Source organism: Callorhinchus milii, unplaced genomic scaffold, assembly GCF_018977255.1.
Source record: "Callorhinchus milii isolate IMCB2004 unplaced genomic scaffold, IMCB_Cmil_1.0 Scaffold5, whole genome shotgun sequence".
Lineage (NCBI taxonomy): Eukaryota > Metazoa > Chordata > Chondrichthyes > Chimaeriformes > Callorhinchidae > Callorhinchus > Callorhinchus milii.
Window position 1 is genome coordinate 54,118,313 of NW_024704746.1, and position 21,162 is coordinate 54,139,474.

At 47.8% G+C, this 21,162-nt stretch overlaps 1 protein-coding gene across 4 annotated transcripts in view; it reads left to right on the forward strand.

The window, feature by feature from the left end:
* Positions 1 to 10: 10 nt before the first annotated feature.
* Positions 11 to 21,162, forward strand: part of LOC103186244 (synaptophysin-like protein 1) — a 31,418-nt gene continuing 10,266 nt past the window's right edge. The window contains exons 1-4 of one of the 4 annotated variants that reach the window (XM_007905147.2): positions 11 to 198; positions 3,235 to 3,307; positions 6,998 to 7,119; positions 14,002 to 14,197. In XM_007905147.2, coding sequence (XP_007903338.1) covers positions 3,239 to 3,307; positions 6,998 to 7,119; positions 14,002 to 14,197 — 387 coding nt within the window. In that variant the 5' untranslated portion in view covers positions 11 to 198; positions 3,235 to 3,238. Of the gene's footprint in view, positions 199 to 402; positions 491 to 3,234; positions 3,308 to 6,997; positions 7,120 to 14,001; positions 14,198 to 21,162 lie in introns of those variants that run through there. The other 3 variants (XM_042335015.1, XM_042335014.1, XM_042335016.1) reach the window with 3 other exon arrangements.

Here is a 21,162-nt window from a genome sequence, read left to right on the forward strand (position 1 = left end):
CTCTGTCTGTGTGTGTGTGTCTGGGGGCGGGACTCTGGCAGTTTCTGAGGAGAGGAGGTGGGAAAGAGACTGAAATCCAGGCCGCGGCTGTAGCTCCAGCAATCCGGGGCCTCAGTGAACCAGTGACGGGGAAACATTGAATTACATACCGCGGCTCCGGGCCTCAGAGACCGAGAGACTTATTAACGTCGACATCCGGTTAGTGAGAGAGTACGGGGTGTGGGTGTGGGGGTCGGGGTGCGGGGGGGGTGCGGGGGGGGGTGTGGGGGGGGTCGGGGTGCGGGAGGGGGGGGCGGGGGGCGGGGGGGGAGTCGGGGTGCGGGGTGCGGGAGGGGGTCGGGGGGGGGGCGGGGGGGGAGTCGGGGTACGGGGTGGGTCGGGGTGCGGGGGGGGGGCGGGGTCGGTGACGGGCAGTGGCTGTGTGGGGCTGTAGTGGATTGGTTCAGTGGTTTGATGTGTGTGGTCGGGGATGTTGACCGAGGGGTTGTATGTGTGTGTTTGTGGGGGTCTGGTTTGTGTTTGTGGCGGTTGGGGGGTGGGGGGGGGGTTGGGGGTGTGCGCGGGGGGGGGGTTGGGGTGTGCGCGGGGGGGGGGTTGGGGGTGTGCGCGGGGGGGGGGTTGGGGGTGTGCGCGGGGGGGGGGGTTGGGGGTGTGCGCGGGGGGGGGGGTTGGGGGGTGTGCGGGGGGGGGGGGTTGGGGGTGTGCGCGGGGGGGGTTGGGGGTGTGCGCGGGGGGGGGGGTGCGCGGGGGGGGGGTGTGCGGGGGGTCGGGGGGAGGATGCGGAGTTCGGGAGGTGTGCAGATGTTGGGGGGGGGGTGCGGTGTCGGGCGTACGGGGGTCGGAGGGGTGTGAGGGGAGGTAATTCTGTGTGGGTGTGGGGTGTTGGGGGGGTTGTGTGCTGGGGGATGTGGGGGGAGTGGGTTGTGAGAGGTCAGGGTGCGGTTGTGTGTATGGGGGGATGTTGGGAGCTGGTTGGTCTGTGTCGGGAGTTGGTTGTGTGTTTGCGAGGGGTGTTGGGTGATGCTGGTTGTGTGTTTGGGGGGTTTTGTGTGTGGGAGGTGTCGGGATGTGTGTAGGGGAGGGTGTCGGACGGGGTTGTGTGGAGGGAGTTGGGGTGCGCACATGGGGGTTTGGGGTGTGCATGCGGCGGGGGTTCGGGTGTGTGCGTGGGTTTGGGTGTTCACACAGGGGAGTTCGGGTGCGCGCGAGGTATCCGGCTGCGCGCAATGGGTGGTGGAAGGGATTCATGTGCATGGGCTAGGGGAGTTCGGGTGCGCAGGGGAAGAGTTCGGGTGTGTATGGGGAGGGTTTTAGAGTGTGCGCGGGGGGAGTTCGGGTGTGCATGTGGGGATTTGGGTACGCACGAGGGATCCAGCTGCGTGCAGTGGGTGGGGGATGTCGGGTGCATGGGGGAGTGTTTGGGTGCGCACGGGGGTGTTCGGGTGTGCGTGGGGGTTGTTCGGGTGCATGGAGATTTCGGGTGTGCAAGGGGGTTTGCGGTATACGTGGGGCACTTTGGGTGCCCGCAGGGGGTTGCGGGTGTGCATGAGGGGTTGCAGATGTGCGTGGGATGTGTTCGGGTGTGTGTGACTGTGCATTTGTGGATGTTTTGGGTGTGCGCAGGGGGTTCGGGTGTGCGTGACTGTGCGTTTGTGGATGATTTTGGTGTGATATGCTGGCCGGGCGAGTTGGGAGTGCGTTGGGGGAGGCGGGTGGTCGGGGGTATGCTGGTATGGCAGGCAATCGGGGTTGCGCGGGGTCCCGGGGTTCGGAGTTGTGCTGGGGGCACGGTCGGTGTTGCGAAGGGGGCGCTTGGGGTTGCACTTATTGGGGGTGGGGGCGCTATTGGGGCTGCGCTCATGAAGCGGGTGGTCAGGAGCGCGCTTGTTGGGGGCGCAGTCGGGGGTGCGCTTGTGGGGGCGGGTCAGTCAAGGCGGTATGTGTGGGGGATGCGGTTGGGGGTGTACTTGTGTGGGGGAGGTTGGGGGTGCGCTTGTGGGATAGGGGCGGTCGGGATGCACTTGTGGGGGATGGTCAGGCGTGCATTTGTGGGAGAGTATCGGTTGTGCGTTTGTGGGTGCGGTCGGCGTGCGTGGTGGTGGGGTGTCGGGCGTGAGGGGATGTCGGCTGTGTGTTTGTAGGGGTTGGGTGTGTGTTTGTGGGGATTGGGTGTGTGGTGGGTGTTGAGTTAGCTCATAAAAAACAAATAGCCTATTCTTGAAGGTCCTGGGATGTTCACCTGGTCCTTATTGTGTCCTCCTGCATTCCTGTCAAACATTCATAGTATTGTATACTCCCAACTATCCCAGTATCCCAACTACCCAGTTCCACACGGCTGTCACCCGTTCTAATACCTCCTATTTTGTTTGCCAATGCGTCCCTTTTCCCTATTCCTAACGGTAATGGTAAGTAGCTGTTCCTGTCACGGCTACACTCCTTCCCACCTCTGTGACTTGCTTATTCTGTATCAACCTGTCTGCTCTCTCCACTCAGCAGGCTGTGGCCTGCTTCACGTCCCCCGCCTTGCCAGCCCCACCATTGGCTGGCCTTCAGCCTCTTTGCCCTCACCCTCTGGAACTCCATCCCACAGTCCATCTGCCTTGCTCCCTCCCTTGCCTCCTTCAAGACCCATCTCAAGACCATCTTCTTCGACTGTGCCTTCAGTCACCCTCCTATCCCTACCCACCGCCTCTCCTGATTCCAACCTCTCGCACTAGCTGAGGTGCGGTTCCCTAACTGTCTAACACCTTGGGACATCCTCCTGATATGAAAGCTGCTGTACAAAAGTAATTTGTTGTTCTTGTTTAGGGAAGTTGAGGTGTGTGTAGGGGGTGTTGGGGTGTGTGTGGGGCTGGGGGGTCGGATTGTATGTGCAGGAGTTGGAATCTGGTTGTGTGTATGATGGGGGTGTCGGGGTTGTGTGTATGGGGTCGGGGGGAAGTTGGGGTGTGATTGTGTAGGGGAGGCTTCGAAGTTGTAGTTGTGTGTGTGGTGGGAATGTTAGAGTGAAAGGTTGGGTGTGTGGTGGGGGTTCATTGTTTGGGGGGGTGTCGGTGCGTGTGTAGGGGGTTCAGGGTTGGTGTGTGTGGGAAGGTCGGGTGTGTGGTGGGGGCGGGGTATACTTGTGTGTGGCGAGGGTGTCAGTTGGGTGTGTCAGGGAAATGGTGGTGGGGAAATAAAGGGTGGTAAAGGCTCTGGTTCGGATGAGCTCTGACTCCTGCGTTCTCTTGACAGGGATATGACAGTTTTACAGCTAGATTTTGGGCCACTGAAGGAGCCAATCGGATTCATTAAATTGCTGGAATGGGTGAGTGGCCAGAGAATTAACAACAATAATAACAAATTACATTTATACAGCGCCTTTCACATCAGGAGGACTTCCTAAGGTGCTAGATAGTCAAGGATTTGTACCCGAGGCTGGGGCTTTGAATAAGGAGGCGTGGTGGGCAGGGAGGGTGTTCAAGGCACACTCGAAGAGGAATGAGCTGGATTTTTTGAATAGTGGAGTGAGGAGTTTGTTTCAATAATCCAGGCGGGAGGTGACAAACACGAGGGTTTTAGCTGCATTTGGGGTAAGGTATGGTCGGAGGTGGGCAATGTGGCAGAGGTGGAGGAAGGCGGTCCTGGTCAGGTACCGGATGTGGAGGAGGAAGGACAACTGGGGGTCGAACCGGACGCCTAGATTGTGCACTGGTTTGGTGAGTCTGAGGGAAAGGTTGAGGAGTTTAGATCCGCAGGAATGAAGACGCTGACAGGAGCCAAAAAGTATGGCTTCCATCTTGTCCACATTCAACTGCAGGAAGTTTGCGCTCATCCTGGTTCTGATATCTGCCAGACAAGCCAATAGAACATCGGTGAACCAGCAGTCGATACTGGAGGAGGCAAAGTAAATTTGTGTGTCATCTGCATACATGTGGAAGCTTACCCTATAAGGAAGTGGTCCGAGATGACCTTGTTCGTGATGGACAGGTTGGAAATGTCAAGACCATATGTGATGACGAGGTCGAGGGGGTGGTCATGGTTGTGGGTCAGTGAGTTGATGTGGAGAGTGGGGTTTAGGGAGGAGAAGAGGGCAGTGAAATCCGAGAAGGTTGTGCAAGGGGAGTTTAGGTGGAGATTGAAATCACCCATTATGAGCATGTGATCAGTGCAGAGGGACAGAGATGAGAAGAGAGCTGAGATATCAGTGAGGAAGGAGCCAGGAGGTTTGAAGAGGTGGTAAACCAGGAGAATTTTGAGCGAGAGATAGGAGGGATGGTAGAGGTTGAGGTACTCAGGAGAAATAGCCAGAGGATAAGCCAAGGAAAGCTTGGGAAATGAGCTTGGTTGGTGAGGTGAAAAGTGTAGCCAGGAGGGGAGGTTTCAACGAGAGGACAGGATCAGATTTCCATGAACCCAAGAATATCAATGTGCTTATCCACGATGAGGTTGTTGATAGTAAGGTCTTTATTGGAGAGGGAGCGGACATTTTGGAGGGAAATGTGGATAGGTTTGCTGTGAGACGGTTCTGTCACCCTTTTACGTACTGAGTGGCCTGCCTCTGTGTTCAATCCTCACTAATGAATGCATGTCCCTATAACTAGGTGTAACTTGACTGATGAGTTCTTCCACAATGACAGGTACTACCAATTACTATTTAAAGCAAACTGGGAAGCTTCAGTCAATCAGAGGTACCTTTGTGACCTAGGCTGGACCTGTTCGTGTATTCCCTCCTTCTTTGATTTATACAGAAAGCTCGATTTAAAGCACATTTAAGTTAGTACAACAGAATTTTATTGTAGCTTCAATGAAATCCACAATCCTCAGCATTAAATCTTAAACAACATGATAAATATCAACAAACACAACTATGAGATAACAGACATTAATCCCAATTAAACTACACACACTAGTAGCCACTTGCAATGAAGTTAATGTAAAGTGCACAAAGAACCAACCTCTGACTACTACTCATTAATATTCAGGACACATACCGTTGTTGTCATCAGGTAGAAAAATAGCGACCACGAGCATATTGTACTCGTTTTTTTTATGGGCATCGGGCCCCTCCCCAAATTAGGGTACCAAATGGTAACTGTATGGCACCAATCACTTGATGTAATCGGTGCCTTCCTTATGGTTCAATCAAATCCTCCCCTCAGTTGCCCAACAGGGGACAAGTACACTTCCAATCCTTTATTTGCATATTAGAATAGTAAGTTACCCACCAAATTGTTGCAATCAACGCTAAAGTCAGACTTGATGGCACCATAAATATCAAAAACATTAAATACATTTAAAATGTTTTTAAAGCACTACTCAATATATTTAAACAACAGCCAGGCATAGAAAACAAAAGGGGTGACTGTGGCAGCTGGTGGGGGGCGTGGAGGAGAGAGTGGTATAGAGAGGATTTGGGGTCATGGGGGAGAAATTACTGTGGAGTTTGAGGAACAGGGAGAGTTGAGTAAGGTATGTATGAGAAGGGGGGAAGGGGTGTTTGCCTTTTGGAGGCGGTTGGTGTGAAGAAGGTGAGCAATGGGACAGTTGGGGTGGCTACTCTGAGACAACCAACATCAGGACCCACGATGGGCCTGGCGGATGATGTCCAGGCTGCAGCAGAGGGAGGTAATAGTGTGGTCCAGGAGAGAGAGAAGGCGAGGAGGGTGGTGGGAGAGAAAGACAGAATGGGAGTAACGGATAGTGGGGGTAGGAACACAAACATTTTCAGGGGAGCGGTTTGGGTTGGGGCTGAAGCCAAAACACGCATGCAGGAAGGGGCAAGGCGAGGATGAGGATTTTGAACTCTGTCCTTTAGGGGATGGGGAGCCAGTGGAGCCAGGCGAGGGTGTGGGTGTTAGGGTCTGATGTGGGAGAGGACATGAGCTGCAGAGTTCTCAATGATCTTGCAGCTTGCGGAGGGAAGAGTTGGAAATGCCGACAAGCAGAGAGTTGAGCCTAGATGTGATGAACAACAACAAATTACATATGTGTAGAGCCTTTCAGGTCAGGGGGACATCCCAAGGCGTGCATGAGAGTTTCGGCAGCCTGAGGGGTGAGGTAGTGGCAAAGCCGGGCGATGTTGTGGAGGTGAAAGAAGGCAGAGCAGGTGATAGCATAGATGTGGGATAGAAAGGACAGTTGAGGGTCAAACAAGACGCCAGGGTTCCAGACTTACTCAGTGAGGTGGTGATGCTGTCAGCGCCTGAGGTGTGGAGACGTTGACGAGAGCCAATCAGGAGGGTCTCGGTCTTGTTGACATTCAACTGGAGAAAGTTAGCTCTCATCCAGGAATTGATGCCTGACAAACATTCTGTTAGGATAGCAGTGGTCCTGGAATCAAGGGTGGAGACAGAGTTGGGTGTCATCCGCATACATGTGGAAGTTGACTCCATGTCTGCGGATAATGTCACCGAGGGAGCAAATACAAGTTGAAGAGGAGAAGGCTAAGGACAACTCTGAGGAACGCCCCACGAGATGGTGCAGGGGCTGGAGGAGAAGCCATTTGTGGAGACAAAGTGGAAACGGTGTGACAGATAGGATCTGAAACACTCAAAAGACAGAGGGAGCCCTGGTCGCAGATGGACAGAATGCATTTGTCACTTTGACCAGGGCTGTTTCTGTGCTTGGAAAGGAAAGGGAGATTGGAGATGGGGCCGGTAATTTGAGGCCGGGGGCAGGGAGGAAGCCAGGGGCAGAGGGGGTCTGTGGGCGAGGGGGTGGGGGGCCAGGGACAGAAGGGTCAGAGGGCAGGTGGGGGCTGGGGGCAGAGTGGGGGGGTCGGGCGCAGAGGGGGGGCCGGGAACTGACTTGCAGCAACAACATTCCTTCTTCTGTATGAACGTCTTTACAATAACACTGCTGCATTTAGATGGAGTGTTTAGTGTTTAAAAAGATAACAAAGGATTAAGAGTCAGTGGTTTGCAGAAAAATAAGCCTTTTTGAAACCGTTATCAAATTTATCTCTATCACCTGATGAGTTCCTCTTTCCCTCTTCCCTCTTTCAATTTAAATCCAGATATTTGCAATTTTTGGATTTGCAACATGCGGGAGATTCAGTGGGGAGACGGCAGTCAGCATGCGCTGCAAAGCCAGCAACAACACTGTGACATATTCTGCTGCCTTCCATTATCCATTCAGGTACGTGCCTTTGGACTGCGTTAAGTGTTAGGAGAGCGAACACCCATTTTCTCCAACACTTTTCTCCGCTCCCCTGCCCCCTTTTCTCCGCTCCCCTGCCCCCTTTTCTCCGCTCCCCTGCCCCCTTTTCTCCGCTCCCCTGCCCCCTTTTCTCCGCTCCCCTGCCCCCTTTTCTCCGCTCCCCTGCCCCCTTTTCTCCGCTCCCCTGCCCCCTTTTCTCCGCTCCCCTGCCCCCTTTTCTCTGCTCTCCTGCCCCCTTCTCTTCCCCCTCACCCCACTCAATCAGTGTGGAGACAGCAGGGGTTGAATTATGCAGAATCTTCAGATTTCTCTGAACTACGGTATAAAATATTTGTGACATTCAGAGAAATTTGGCCTGTTTCTGCCAAGTACCTAGCCTGTGCAGGTCTGAAATCCATCACCTTTTCAGTACTTCTATCCTCCCATCCTTTCAACTTTTCTTTCAAAAACTCCATGTTTGTCTCCATTATAGTACGGTATAACTCACGTAAGTCTTATCTTTATAAATTATAAAAACGCCCAAGTCATATATTCACCCGCGTCCCATTCAGTTTACTATCAAAAACACTCAAATTTCAAATTACTTACCTCCTAACACCTCTCCCCTACCCTCCATCAGTTACTCCTGCGCTTGAATCGTGGGAAATGACATCCTGACCCATCGACATATGTGCTTTAGGCTGCATTGAATCACGGGAAACGTAGTCTACATCTGTCAACGCATACGCAGAAGAACTTCATTCCCCGCGATTCAATGCGATTCCAACGTTTCCCAGTAAGTGTTCTTGTGATTGGATCACGGGAAATGTCGTCTTAACCCGACACTGTACTTCATAGAATTATACAGACAGAAGGAGGCCATTCGGCCTATCATGTCTGTGCCGGCTCTTGAAAAGAGCTATCTAAATCAATCCCACTCTCCGGCTCTTTCCCCATATTCCTGCAAACTTGTCCTCCCCAAATAATTATCTATAGTTTCTCCTTGTTCACCCTATCAAATTCCCCTCATAATTTTGAAAACTTCTATTAAGTCTCCTCTTAACCTTCTCTACTCCAAGGAGCATAATCCTTGCTTCTCTAGCCTCCTGATAACTGAAGGCCCTCATTCCTGGTACCATCCTGGTAAATTTCCTTTGCACCCTTTCCAATGCTTTGACATCCTTGCTAAAGTGTGGTGTACGGAACTGAACACAGTACACTAGCTGAGGCCTAACCAACGTTTTATAAAGATTCATCATAACTTCCTGACTTTTGTATTCTATGCCCTTATTTATAAAGCCTAGTATCCCATATGGTGGAGGAGACCCTCACTCCCCTAGGACTCAGTTATAGCAGCCTATCGCTGTATAGGAGCCATGAGAGAGGGGTACTGGAGCTATCGGGAGGCCAGAGTTCAAGAAAAGGACCACTCCCAGAGGAGCCCACACACAGCCACCCTTCATTCATGCTAAAAGTGATTGGGTGACAGTGCGACGGGGCAAGAAGAGGGCTTGTTCAAGGCAGAGCACCCCCAACAGAGTACCAGTCTCTAATCGGTACTCAACATTAGCTATCGAGAGCGTGAAAGCCTCTCGTGAGTACAGCAGTGGACATTCTGTCCAACAGGACAAGGGCATGGTTCACAAGGGCAATACAGTTGTGATAGGGGATGCAAATGTAAGAGGCACTGACAGGATCTTCTGTAATCAGAATCGTGAGGCTAGGATGGTTTGCTGCCTTCCTGGTGCAAGGGTAGTAGACTTCACAGAGCGCATGGACAAGATTCTTCGGGGAGAAGGAGAATATCCAGAAGTCGTGGTCCATGTGGGGATCCACGATATTGGTAAGAAGAGGGCTGAGATGCTCCAGAGCGAGTATCAAAAGCTGGGGAGCAAATTCAAGTCCAGAACATCCAAGGTGGTGATCTCTGGGTTACTCCGGGTACCTCAGGCAACAAGGCACCATAATGAAAGGATCAGGTGCTTGAACGATTAACTGGAGAAATGGTCCGGAAAAGAAGGTTTCCTTTTTCTGGACAATTGGGACCACTACTGGGGGAGGTGGGATCTTTAACTTGAGGATGGGCGGCACTTAAGCAAGGCAGGGGTGAGCTTCCTTGCCAAGAGATTACCAAATGCTGTAGGGGCTGATTTAAACCAGTGTCGAGGGGGGATGGGTATCCAAGGATAAACAATGGATTAGAGATTAGAGGAAAAAGACAAGTGGGAAGTGTAGAGCAGGTACAAGCGGACAATTTCCTCAAATGCATGTACCTAAATGCACGTAGCTTAGGGAATAAGGTTGATGAGCTGCAGGTTCAACTGGCGGAAGGGTTTACGATGTGGTGGCAGTAACCGAGACATGGCTCAAGCCAGGACAGGAATGGGAGTTAAATATTCCAGGATATTATGTGTTCAGGAAGGATAGAGAAGAAAGAAAAGGAGGAGGGGTGGCAGTATTAGTTAAGGATACAATTAGAAAGGAACGAGGCTCTGGAGGGCCCGACAACAGAATCCATCTGGTTAGAGATAAGAAATAAGAAAGGAGTGGTTACACTGATAGGGGTTTACTATAGACCACCAGACAGCGGGAAGGAGATAGAGGAGCAGATCTGCAACCAGATCACGGACAGATGTAAGGCGAACAGAGTTGTGATAATGGGGGATTTCAATTATCCCAATATAGACTGGCAAAATAGCAGCGCTAAGGGCAAGGCAGGAGAAAGATTCATAAACTGTGTACAGGAAAATTTTCTTGAGCAGTATGTCTCCAGTCCTACGAGGAAGGAAGCATTGCTGGATCTAGTCCTGGGGAATGAAATAGGTCAGGTTGAACAGGTTTCGGTAGGGGAGCATCTAGGTAACAGTGACCATAATATTATTAGATTTAGATTACTCATGAACAGCGACAAAGCACAGTCAAAGGTGAAAATGCTTGACTGGAAAAAGGCTAATTTTGATGGGCTAAAAAGGGACCTAGAGTTGGTGGACTGGCAAGTAAGACTAGCAGGTAAAACGACTCATGAGCAATGGGAGATCTTCAAAGATATGATAGCTCAAGGTCTAAATAGATATATTCCCACAAAAGGGAAATGTGTGACAACCAAGCCAGCCTGGATGACCAGGGATATTCTGTCTTGGATGAAAAAGAAGACGGCGTACAACAATTGGAAGACGCATGATACTGAGGATAGCAAAGCACATTATAGAGAATGCAGGAGTGATCTTAAAAGAGTGATAAGACAGGCTAAAAGATCGCATGAGAAGAGGTTAGCGGGTAACATAAAGGGGAATCCTAAAATATTTTACAAGCACATAAAGGAAAAAAGGTTAGTTAAAGGTAGGGTGGGGCCAATCAAAGACAATGACGGCAATCTTGTTGTGGAGGCAGAGGGCATGGCTGATGTACTGAACGAGTACTTTGCATCTGTCTTCACAACGGAAATGGATGCCCCAAATGCCGCAGTATTGGATGAGAGGGTAGAGGAAATAGATCAGATTACTATAGACAGAGAGGAAGTTCTGAAAAGATTGACTGGGCTCAAAATTGATAAGTCACCAGGACCAGATGGGTTTCACCCAAGGTTGCTGTGGGAGATACGGGTTCAAATAGCGGAGGCTTTGGCCATTATATTTCAATCTTCATTGGACACAGGAGTGGTGCCAAGAGACTGGAGAGTGGCTAATGTTACCCCCTCTACAAAAAGGGGCAGAAAGACAAACCCGGAAATTACAGGCCAGTCAGCCTAACTTCGGTAATAGGAAAACTACTGGAGACCATAATCCGGGACAGAATAAATCTCTACTTAGAGGAACATGAGGTAATTAGAGACAGCCAACATGGATTTGTTAAAGGCAAATCTTGCCTAACAAATCTAATAGAATTTTTTGAAGAGGTGACTGCGAGGGTTGATGAGGGAAATGCGGTGGACGTTATTTACATGGATTTCAAAAAGGCTTTTGACACAGTACCGCATAAGAGATTAATAAAAAAANTTAGAGGCCCACGGTATTAAGGGGACAGTGGCAGTTTGGATTAAGTGACTGAGTGACAGAATGCAGAGGGTGGTGGTTAATGGGTGTTTCTCGAAATGGAAGGAGTTGTGCAGCGGTGTCGGTATTAGGACCACTGCTCTTTCTAATATTAATGATCTGGACTTGGGCATAGAGAGCACTATTTCCAAGTTTGCAGATGATACAAAGTTAGGTAGGGTAGTAAATAATGAGGAAGACTGTAACCAACTGCAAGCAGACATACACAGAATGGTGGAATGGGCTGACATGTGGCAAATGGATTTCAATGTGGATAAGTGTGAGGTGATACACGTAGGTATGAAAAATGATAGGAGGCGATATAGACTTGGTAGCTCAATCTTAAGTGGGGTGAATGTACAGAAAGTTCTGGGTGTTCAAGTAAGCGAATCATTAAAGGTAGCGGGGCAGGTAGATAAGGCAGTAAAAAAGGCATTTGGTGTACTGAGCTTTATTAGTAGGGGCATAGAGTATAAGAGTAGGGAAGTTATGGTTAATCTATACAAAACACTGGTTAGGCCTCAGCTGGAGTACTGCGTCCAGTTCTGGGCACCTTACTTCAGGAAGGACATTAAGGCACTGGAAAGGGTGCAGAGGAGATTCACGAGAATGATACCAGGAATGGGGAACCTTAGCTATGAGGACAGGCTGGAGAAGTTAGGACTTTTCCCATTAGAGCAGAGAAGGTTACGCGGGGACCTGATAGAGGTCTTCAAGATCATGAAAGGTTTCGACAGACTAGATAGGGAAATGCTGTTTCTGCTGGTAGGTGTGTCTGTGACCCGTGATCACAGTCTTAAGATATCTGCCAAAAGGAGCAAAGCGGGGGGTTAGAAGAATTTTTTTCGCTCAGCGAATTTTTCGAATTTGGAATGATCTGCCTGAAAGGGCAGTGAAGTCCGATTTGATAACAGCTTTTAAGAGAGAACTGGATAGGAATCTGGGGAAGACGGGTTTGCAGGATTATGGGGAGAAAGCTGGTGATTGCGGCAGTGGTCCCAATACCAACTCCTGGGGGGCACCACAGTACAATTCCCTTCAATCGAAAAATAACCGCTCACCACCACTCTCTGCTTTCTGTCTCCCAGCCAGTTCTGTATCTATGTTGCCACTGTCCCTTTAATACCGAGGGCTTCTATTTTGCTTACAAATCTCTTATGTGGCACTTTATTAAATGCCTTTTGAACTACATCAACTGCGCTACCTTCATCCACCCTCTCCGTTACGTCATCAAAAAACCCTATCAGGTTTGTTAGACACGATTTGCCTATGAGAAATCTGTGTTGCCTGTCCTAAAGTTTTCAAAATTATGAGGAGATTTGATAGGGTGAACAAAGAGAAACTATTTCCATGGTGGGTGGGTCCGGAACCCAAGGGCACCGATTTAAAATAGTTTGTTGAAAGAAACCGAGGGGAGATGAGGACAATTTTTTTCACATAGCAAGTTGTTCAGATCGTGAATGCATTGCCTGAAAGGGTGGTGGAAGCCGACTCAAAAACAACTTTTAAGAGAGTAGATAATTATTGGGGAGGACCAGCTTGTAGGGCTATGGGGAGAGGGCGGGGGAGTGGGATTGATTTGGGTAGCTCTTTTCCAAAAACCCGGCACAGACACGATGGGTTCCTTCTATGAATCTATATTCAGCTCGCATTCCTGCCCTTGTTTGCACCAGGTCTCCGTTATTGCCACTACATCATGTGGCAACTTGAGTCTGCACCTTACCAGTCTTATTTATCACACTCCATCCATTTACGCACATGCACTCCAAGACATTTCTCCTCCATCTTATCCCTCCTTCTTCTGGACTACTCCTTATTACATTGCTACTCGTGACTCCCAGCCCTCGATGAAACTTGTTTCTCCTCTCTGATGCTACAACCTGATTCCCTTCCCCTCCCACCCTCGAAATTAGTTTGAACCCTTCCCCAAAGCACCAGTTAACCTCCCTGCGAGGACTTTGGTCCCAGTCCTGTTCAGGTGTAACCCATCCACCTAGTACAGGTCCCCCCTGCCGCAGAGCTGGTCCCAATTGATCCAGCAACCTGAAGCCCTCCTTTCTGCACCATTTCTCCAGCCATGCATTCATGTGTTTGATCCTGCTGTTTTGATACTCACTTGCACAAGGCACTGGGAGTAATCCAGAAATCACCACCTTTGCGGTCCTACTCTTCAGCCTTTTCCCTAGCTTCTGATACTCTACATGTAGGATCTCAGCCCTTTTTTTTCTCTATGTCATGAATCCCAACTTACCAGCTGTAATTATGAATTACACTTACCAGCTGCATTAAATTACGCATCTGCATTGTTGATTGATTAAATCAGATTTTCTACAATTTCTACAGTTTACCTGCGACTCAGACTCCATGTAAGTCATAATAAATGTTATGGTCCCAACTGATACGACATATGTGAGTTTTACTGTATCTATTTTATCCCCTGCCAATGATCAGTGACAGTCAGCGCTGCGAGGCTGTGACACATGAAAGGTTCAACTATCTTGAGTGTACAAGAGCTGACTGCTGAGCAGACAGCATTATTACAGGATGTCCCAGCACAGAAACCAGCCATTCTACTTATCAGATCTCTGCTGTGTTTGTCTCCACAGGAGCCATCTCATACACTCTCCTGTTCCTCCTCTCTCCTCCTCTTTGAGTGACTGTCTAATTTCTTTTTAAAACAATTTGATGACTTTGCCTCAACTGTAGTTTTGGCAGAAAATTCCACATTCCTACTGCCCTCTGTATAAAGGGTATTTCCTACCATTCTGGTTAATTATTTTGGCGGTTCGTGCCTTTCAGATTTCTGGTGACAGTGAAGTGTATTAAGTGTCAATTTTGTTTCTATATTCAGGTTAAACACGGTTATCCTGGTCCAACAGAATACATGTAATCAAACCATGAACACGTACCTGACGGGAGATATGTCATCCTCGGCAGAGTTTTTTGTCACCGTGGCAGTCTTTGCCTTTCTCTACTGTCTGGCGGCCCTGGTGCTGTATGTCGGCTACCTGCACGTGTACCGTGATGGCAACCGCGGCCCAATAATTGTGAGTCTTTCAATGCATCTCAGGTGTGAAATTGAGATCAGCCAAGTGTGTGACCCACGTAGAAATCCATCACTGTGCTTCAGAGTCCCCAAACCAGACAGAGCCTTCCACACAGGCAAGCTTATGACTTTGTCCCTAGAGGGACAAAACCTGTTCACACAATCTTACGTTATAGTTGAGCGCCTTCATGACATGGTAGTAGTAATAGTTTTAAGAAGATTTGAGCCTTAATATGGTTATATGGTTACCTGTGTGAAAGTGCTGTATAAACGCAAGTTATTGATGTTACAGAGGAGTCTCATCAATACCTGGCAATTGTAATATAGGTACAGGCAGGCGGGCAGGAAGGAGTTGAAGAGTTGATGCTTCCCGCAGATTATTTTTCCCACTATGTATACACACATACTTCCGAGCACATGCACACCCGCCCCCTTCCCCTTGCCTACCCGCCCCTCCCATTGTCGCCTCCCCCAGCCCTCGAGCCTCCCAGGTAGCTAGATTTAGGGGTTAGCCACCCACTGCTTATATGGTTATATTGCATTGACAGTGTTACATAACGCTCTGTAATAGCTTATACTAACAACTTCAGCGAATACTTCAACACACATTCTAGGGTCCTCAAGCCTTGTCTCTCACCAACCAGCCCATAATACTATCTGGAATTAAGTAATCAGGATGCCTACCTCAAGGGAGAGAGTGCACATTTCATTCCAGAAACAGATATTTTCATGTGGTAGTTATGTATGTCAAGCTCTGTTCTAGTTCAAGACTTTAAGCATGGTGATGAATTTCAGAGTGTCAAATACTCAGCTGACTGAAAAAAACAAGATCACAAGATTTGTCTGGACAAATCCATCGCATTTGATCTCATCCCTCCAGAACACCCACCCTACCATCCCCCCATCACAGCATAATACTGCTTTTTTATCTTAATGTTCTTTAGTCAATAACAAATGCTGCTTTATTATAAAGATTTTATCTGGCCCAAGATCTTTTTCAACATTCCAACTTCCGCTCCCTCCCTCCTTGGTGAAGGTCCTTTCATGGCAGTGGCAGAAGCCAGCAGTTGGGACGACACAGAGAAGAGGAAATAATACCAGCCTTTGCTGCAGTCTGTACCCGAGCTGAGAGGAATGCAAGCGCGTCTCCTTATCCACCGCGTCGTTAGCAACTGCCGGCTCCTGCCATAGCACATAGTGTACCAAGTAACTGATTGTATGATGGGTGGGGGGGAGAGAGAGGGGAGAAAAGGGGTAGAGAGTAGGGATTGAGGGAGAGTGTGATTGGGAGAATGTGAGGACAGAGAGAGAGAGAGTGTGTATGTGTGAAAGGACACAGTTTGTATGACAGAGGTGAAAAAAGGGAGAGAGAAAGACTGACTGAGAGAAGAGAGAGTGTGAGAGAGGGAGGGTGTGAGAGGACATAGTGTGTTTGACAGAGATGAAAGGGGGTGAGAGAGACTATGTGAGAGAGAATGATTGAGAGAGGGAGAAAGAGAGTGTGAGGGGGAGAGTGTGTAAGTGAGAGGTGAGAGAGAATGAGGGAGAGGAGAGAAAGAAACAGTGAGGAGAGAAAGTGATTGAGAGAGTGTGAGAGTGGATAGAGAGAGTGTGTGGGAGAGAAGGGTAATAAGAGTAATTAGAAACATAGAAATAGTAGTGGGTCATTCAGCCCCTTGAGCTGTTTCCGCCATTCTATAAGATCATGGCTAAAATAGTTTCCCTGTATCTACCTATCGAATCCCTTTATTATTTCAAAAACCTCAATTGGATTAAAACGCAAGGGAATAGAGACCAAGTGTATGCAACCTGTCTTCATAATTTAACCCTTTAAGCCCTGGTATCATTCTGGTGAAGCTGCGCTGCACCCACTCCAGAGTCAAAATATCCTTCCTGAGATGCGGTGCCCAAAATTGAATGCAGTACTCCAGATGGGGTCTGACCAAGGGTCCATACAGTTGAAACATCTCCTTTATATTCCAGCCCCCTTGAAATAAAGGCCAACTGTGGGCGAGCATCTGGATAACAGTGATTACAACATCATTAGCTTTAGGGTAGTTCTGGAAAGGGACAAGGAACAATCAAAAGTGAAGATACTCTAGTGGAAGAGGGCTAATTTCAGTGAATTGAAAAGAAACTGGAAAGGAAGATTGGTTGGTAAAATGGCTAACAAACAAGGAGGAGATAATTCAGGCAAGACGAATACATTCCACAAAGGGGAAAGATAGGGCATCCAAAGCTCAATGGATGATGAAGGAAATCAGGATTAAAATGAAACAGAAAAAGGAAGTTTATGATAAATGTCAGGTCCAAATATAGAAGATAATCAAACAGAATATAGAAAGTACGGAGGAGAAGTAAAAAATCAAATAAGAGGGGCAAAGATATTGCATGAAAAAAGATTAGCGGTAATATAAAAGGGAACCCTAAAGTATTTTATAAGCATATAAAGAATGAAAGGTTTGTCAAAGGTAGGGTGGGGCCGATTAGGGACCAAATGCATGGCATGGCTGACGTACTGAATGAGTGCTTTGCATCTGTCTTCGCAAAAGAAGAGGATACAGCTAATGTCAAGGTATCGGAGAAAAGGGCAGAGAAATTGGATAGGATAAAAATAAGCAGATTGGAGATACTAAAAAGGTTGACGGTGCTTAAGTCACCCAGTCCAGATGGGTGCATCCTTACTGAGAGAAGTAGGGGTGGAAATAACGGAGGTTCTGGCCACAATCTTTCAATTCTTGGATAGCGAAGTGGTGCCAGAGGACTGGAGGGTTGTAAATGTTACTCCCCAGTACAAAAAGTGGGAGAAGGATAGACCCAAGAATTACAGGCCAGTCAGCATAATGTCAGTAGTGGTGAAACTTCCAAGAGATGATAATCCAGGACAAAATAAATTTTCACTTAGAAAAATATGGGTTAATAAAGGACCGCCAACACAGATTTGTTAAAGGCAAATCATGTCTAACAAACCTGATACTTTTGATGAAGTAATGAAGAGGGTGGATGAGGGTAGTGCAGTTATGTAGCATATATGAATTTTCAAAAGTCTTTTGATAAAGTGCCACAATAGACTCGTCAGAAAAATTGAACCCCACAGAATTAAAGGGACAGTGGCAGCATGGATACAAAATTGGCGGGGGGAACAGAAAGCAGAGAGTAGAAAGAACAGTTGTTTTTCTGACTGGAGAAAAGTATATGGTCGTGTCCCCCACGAGTCGGTATTAGGACCACTATATAAATTACCTGGACTTGGGTATAGGGGGTACAATTTCCAAGTTTGCAGATGATACTAAGCTAGGAAAAGTAGTAAACAATGAGGAGGGTACATAGACAGACTGGTAAAATGGGCAGACACGTGGCAGATGAAGTTTAATGTGGAGAAATGCAAAGTGATTTGGGGAGAAAGAATGAGGAGAGGCAAGATGATACAATCTTAAAGGGGGTGCAGGAACAGAGAGACCTGAGGGTCCATATAAGCAAATCTTCGAAGGTGGCAGGGCAGGTAGATAAAGCTGGTAAAAAAAAATATAGGATAGACCTCTGGCACCATGATGAACATTTATAAAATGCTGGTTGGGCCTCAGCTGTAGTACTGTGTTCAGTTCTGTGCAACACGTTTTAGGAAGGATGTCAAGGCCTTGGAGAGGGTGCAAAAGAAGATTTACCAGGATGGTACCAGAAATTAGGTACTTCAATGATAAGAAGAGACGAGAAAAGCAAGGATTATTCTCCTCGGAGCAGAGACAGTTATGGGGAGATTTAATAGAAGCGTTCAAAATGATGAGGGGATTCAGTAGGGTGAACAGGGAGAAACTGTTTCCACTGGTGGGTGGGTAACCAGAGGACACAGATTTAAAATAGTTGCCAAAAGAACCAGAGAATGTTTTTCACACAGCAAATTGTTCGGATCTGTAATGCATTACCTAAAAGGGTGGTGGAAGCCGATTCGGTAACAACTTTCAAGAGAGAAGTAGATAGATATTTGGGGCGACAAATTTGCAGGGCTATGGGAAGAGCCCTGGGGAGTTCAATTAATTTGGACAGCTCTTTAAAAGAGCCGGCAGGGACACAATGGGCCGAATGACCGTCTTCTGTGCTGCGTAATTCTATGATCCCATGATCCCAGGAAAGTACCAGGAATGAGGAACTTCAGTTATCAGGAGAGGCTAAAGAAGCTAGGATTATTCTCCTTGGAGTAAAGAAGGTGAAGAGGAGACTTTATAGAAGTTTTCAAAATTATGAGGGGATTCGATAGGGCGGACAAGGAGAAATTATTTCCACTGGCGGGTGGGTCAGTAACCCGAGGACACCAATTTAAAATAGTTGTTTAAAAAAAACAGAGGTAAGGAGAATTTTTTTTACACAGTGAGTTGTTTGGATCCGGAAGGCATTGCCTGAAATGGTGGTGGGAGCTATTCGATAACAACATTTAAGAGAAGTAGATAATTATTTGGGGAGGACAAGTTTGCAGAGCTATGGGGAGAGCGCGGGAAAGTGGGATTGAATTGGATAGCTCTTTTCAAAGAGCCGGCAAAGACATGACGGGTCAAATGTCCTCCTGTTCTGTATAATTCCATGATTCTATTATCTACCCTTCACAAATCCATGCTGACTCTCTTTGATTAGCTCATACGTGTCCAAGTACTCAGTCATTCTGTCCATGGTGAGAGATTCCAGTAACTTGCCCACAACTGAAATTAAGACGGGTCTGTAGTTACCTGGTTTCTCCCTCTCTCCCTTCTTAAATAATGGAGTGATATTTGCAATTTTCCAATCCAAGGGCACAGTTCCCAAATAGAGACCTTTGAAAATTATGACTAATGCATTTCATCCTAATTGGGAGAGGGAGAAAGAGTGATTAAAAGGGGGTGGGGGGGTCAAAGAGAGAGTGTGAGAGGGAAGAGAGCCATGCAGTTTCCTCACAGAAACCCCCCACTTTCCCCAGTGACAAACTCCTCTACGTCCTTCATTCCCCCCTCCCCACCCTACCTCTGCCACCTCCGGACCTGGCCATTCGCTTTGAAAAGCAACCAGCTTCATATCCCCCATCTGTCCCATTTTGCCTCAGCTCTCTGGAGTTCCATTCCTGGAGACTCTCCGACTTCCCTCCCTCCTTCCCGTCTTGCTAGGCATGTCAAGATCTCACTCTTTAACAGTGCTTTCGGTCCTCTTTTCCACTCCCATCACATCTCCCTCAGCTCTCACCCCCAGCTCAGGTGTCCAACCGACAGTGTCGACCGCTTTGAGATATCCTGCAAAGGTACTGTGTAAATGTTATAAATATTGCTAATTCGGCTCGCGGACCTTTCTCAAATAAGGAATCCAGATCCCAGCAGACAAAAGATTGGACCACCCTGATATAAAGTAACATTGTACTGTCAGTATGCTGGTCAGAGCATCACAAAACTAAAATCAAGTTTCCTTTTTATTCCCTGCTGCCCACAAAGGATGGTTGTGAGCATTGGTAAGTCATGTAACGTTTCATAAACCCTGGTGGTCAACTTTGTTTCTCTTGAACAGCAAGTGGGCTATACAAATGTAATTTGTTGTTGTATAATATCATAGATTGTTCCAGACTAGAAACAGACTGTTCGCCCCAACAGAATCGCACCGCTATTTTTCTCCACATGAGACGCCCAAATCTAATCCCACTCTCCTGCTCACTCCGTTTGCCCCCTGCATACACCTTCATTTGACAGGAGATCTCATATTGTCGCACTTTGCTAACATCTCCAAATCTGAAGGTTGTGGTGTCAAGCCCGTTTTGAGGCTGATGCTCCAGTGCAATGTATTGTTGGAGACGCATCCTTCAGATGAAACATTAAACCAAAGTCTTGTCTGTGCCTATTAAAGAGAACGTTAAATATCCCATGGCACTATTCAACAACAACAACAAGATTCCATTTATAAAGCGCCTTTCACGTCAGGAGGACGTCCCAAGGCGCTGCACAGTTGGGTCATGACCCGAGCAGGGGGGAAATGGTCAGGGTGAGGGGAGGGAAGGGAGGGAGCAAGGAGGGGGGAAATGGTCAGGGTGAGGGGAGGGAAGGGAGGGAGCGAGGAGGGGGAAGAGAGTCGAGAGGGGAGCTGAAGGAACGGTCAAAAAGAGAAGGGAGTTTCTCCTGGTTCCAAGCTGACAGTTCCTCAGATAAAATTGGTCACTCACTTCATGGCTGTTGTGGAACATTGCTGTGTGAAAATTTAGCTGTTGGATTTGCCTACAAATACAGTCATTCAAATCTTGTGAATGCTTTGAGACGTTTTTAGGACATGATAAAGCATTGTATCAGATATAAGATTACCTCTGTTATCTAATTCCCTTTTAAAAGCATTTATCTCAGTTATGGTTTGTGACAAGAATTCTGCATTCCCACCACAATCTGTAGATTTTTTTTCTGCCTTCCGTTTGGCTCTTTTTGTGACTAATTGTTTGGGAACAACCTTAACATCGTCATTCAAGGCATTGTTGACTTAACATCTTTGCATTGTTCATTTTATTCTAAAATGTTTTGGTAAATCAGCGGGCACCAGACATGCTTAGTGTTAACAATTTAATGTTAAGTGTCCACATTGTGTGGTTCGAAGGGTATTAAAGTTTTTTTATGGGTTTCATATAGAGGTTAACCTCATTTTGAGTTAAAATGAGCCCTAGTCTTAGGTCATACAATGGCTCAAACTCCACATCGGGGACTTTAAGCTCACGGTCTTAAGCTGACACTCCAGTGCAGTACTGGTGCCGTCCTTCAGATGAGACATTAAACTAGGTCCTGTCTGTGCCTGTTCAGTTGGACATTAAAGATCCTGCATTGCTATTTGAAGAAGGGAAGGGTGTTTCTTCCGGTGTCCTGACGGACAATCCTCCAGGTAAATCAGTCATTCACTTCATGACTGTTGTGGAACATTGCTATGCACAATATTAAATAGTTGTAGTTAACATGGTCCATTCTTTCCTCTTGGGACACATCA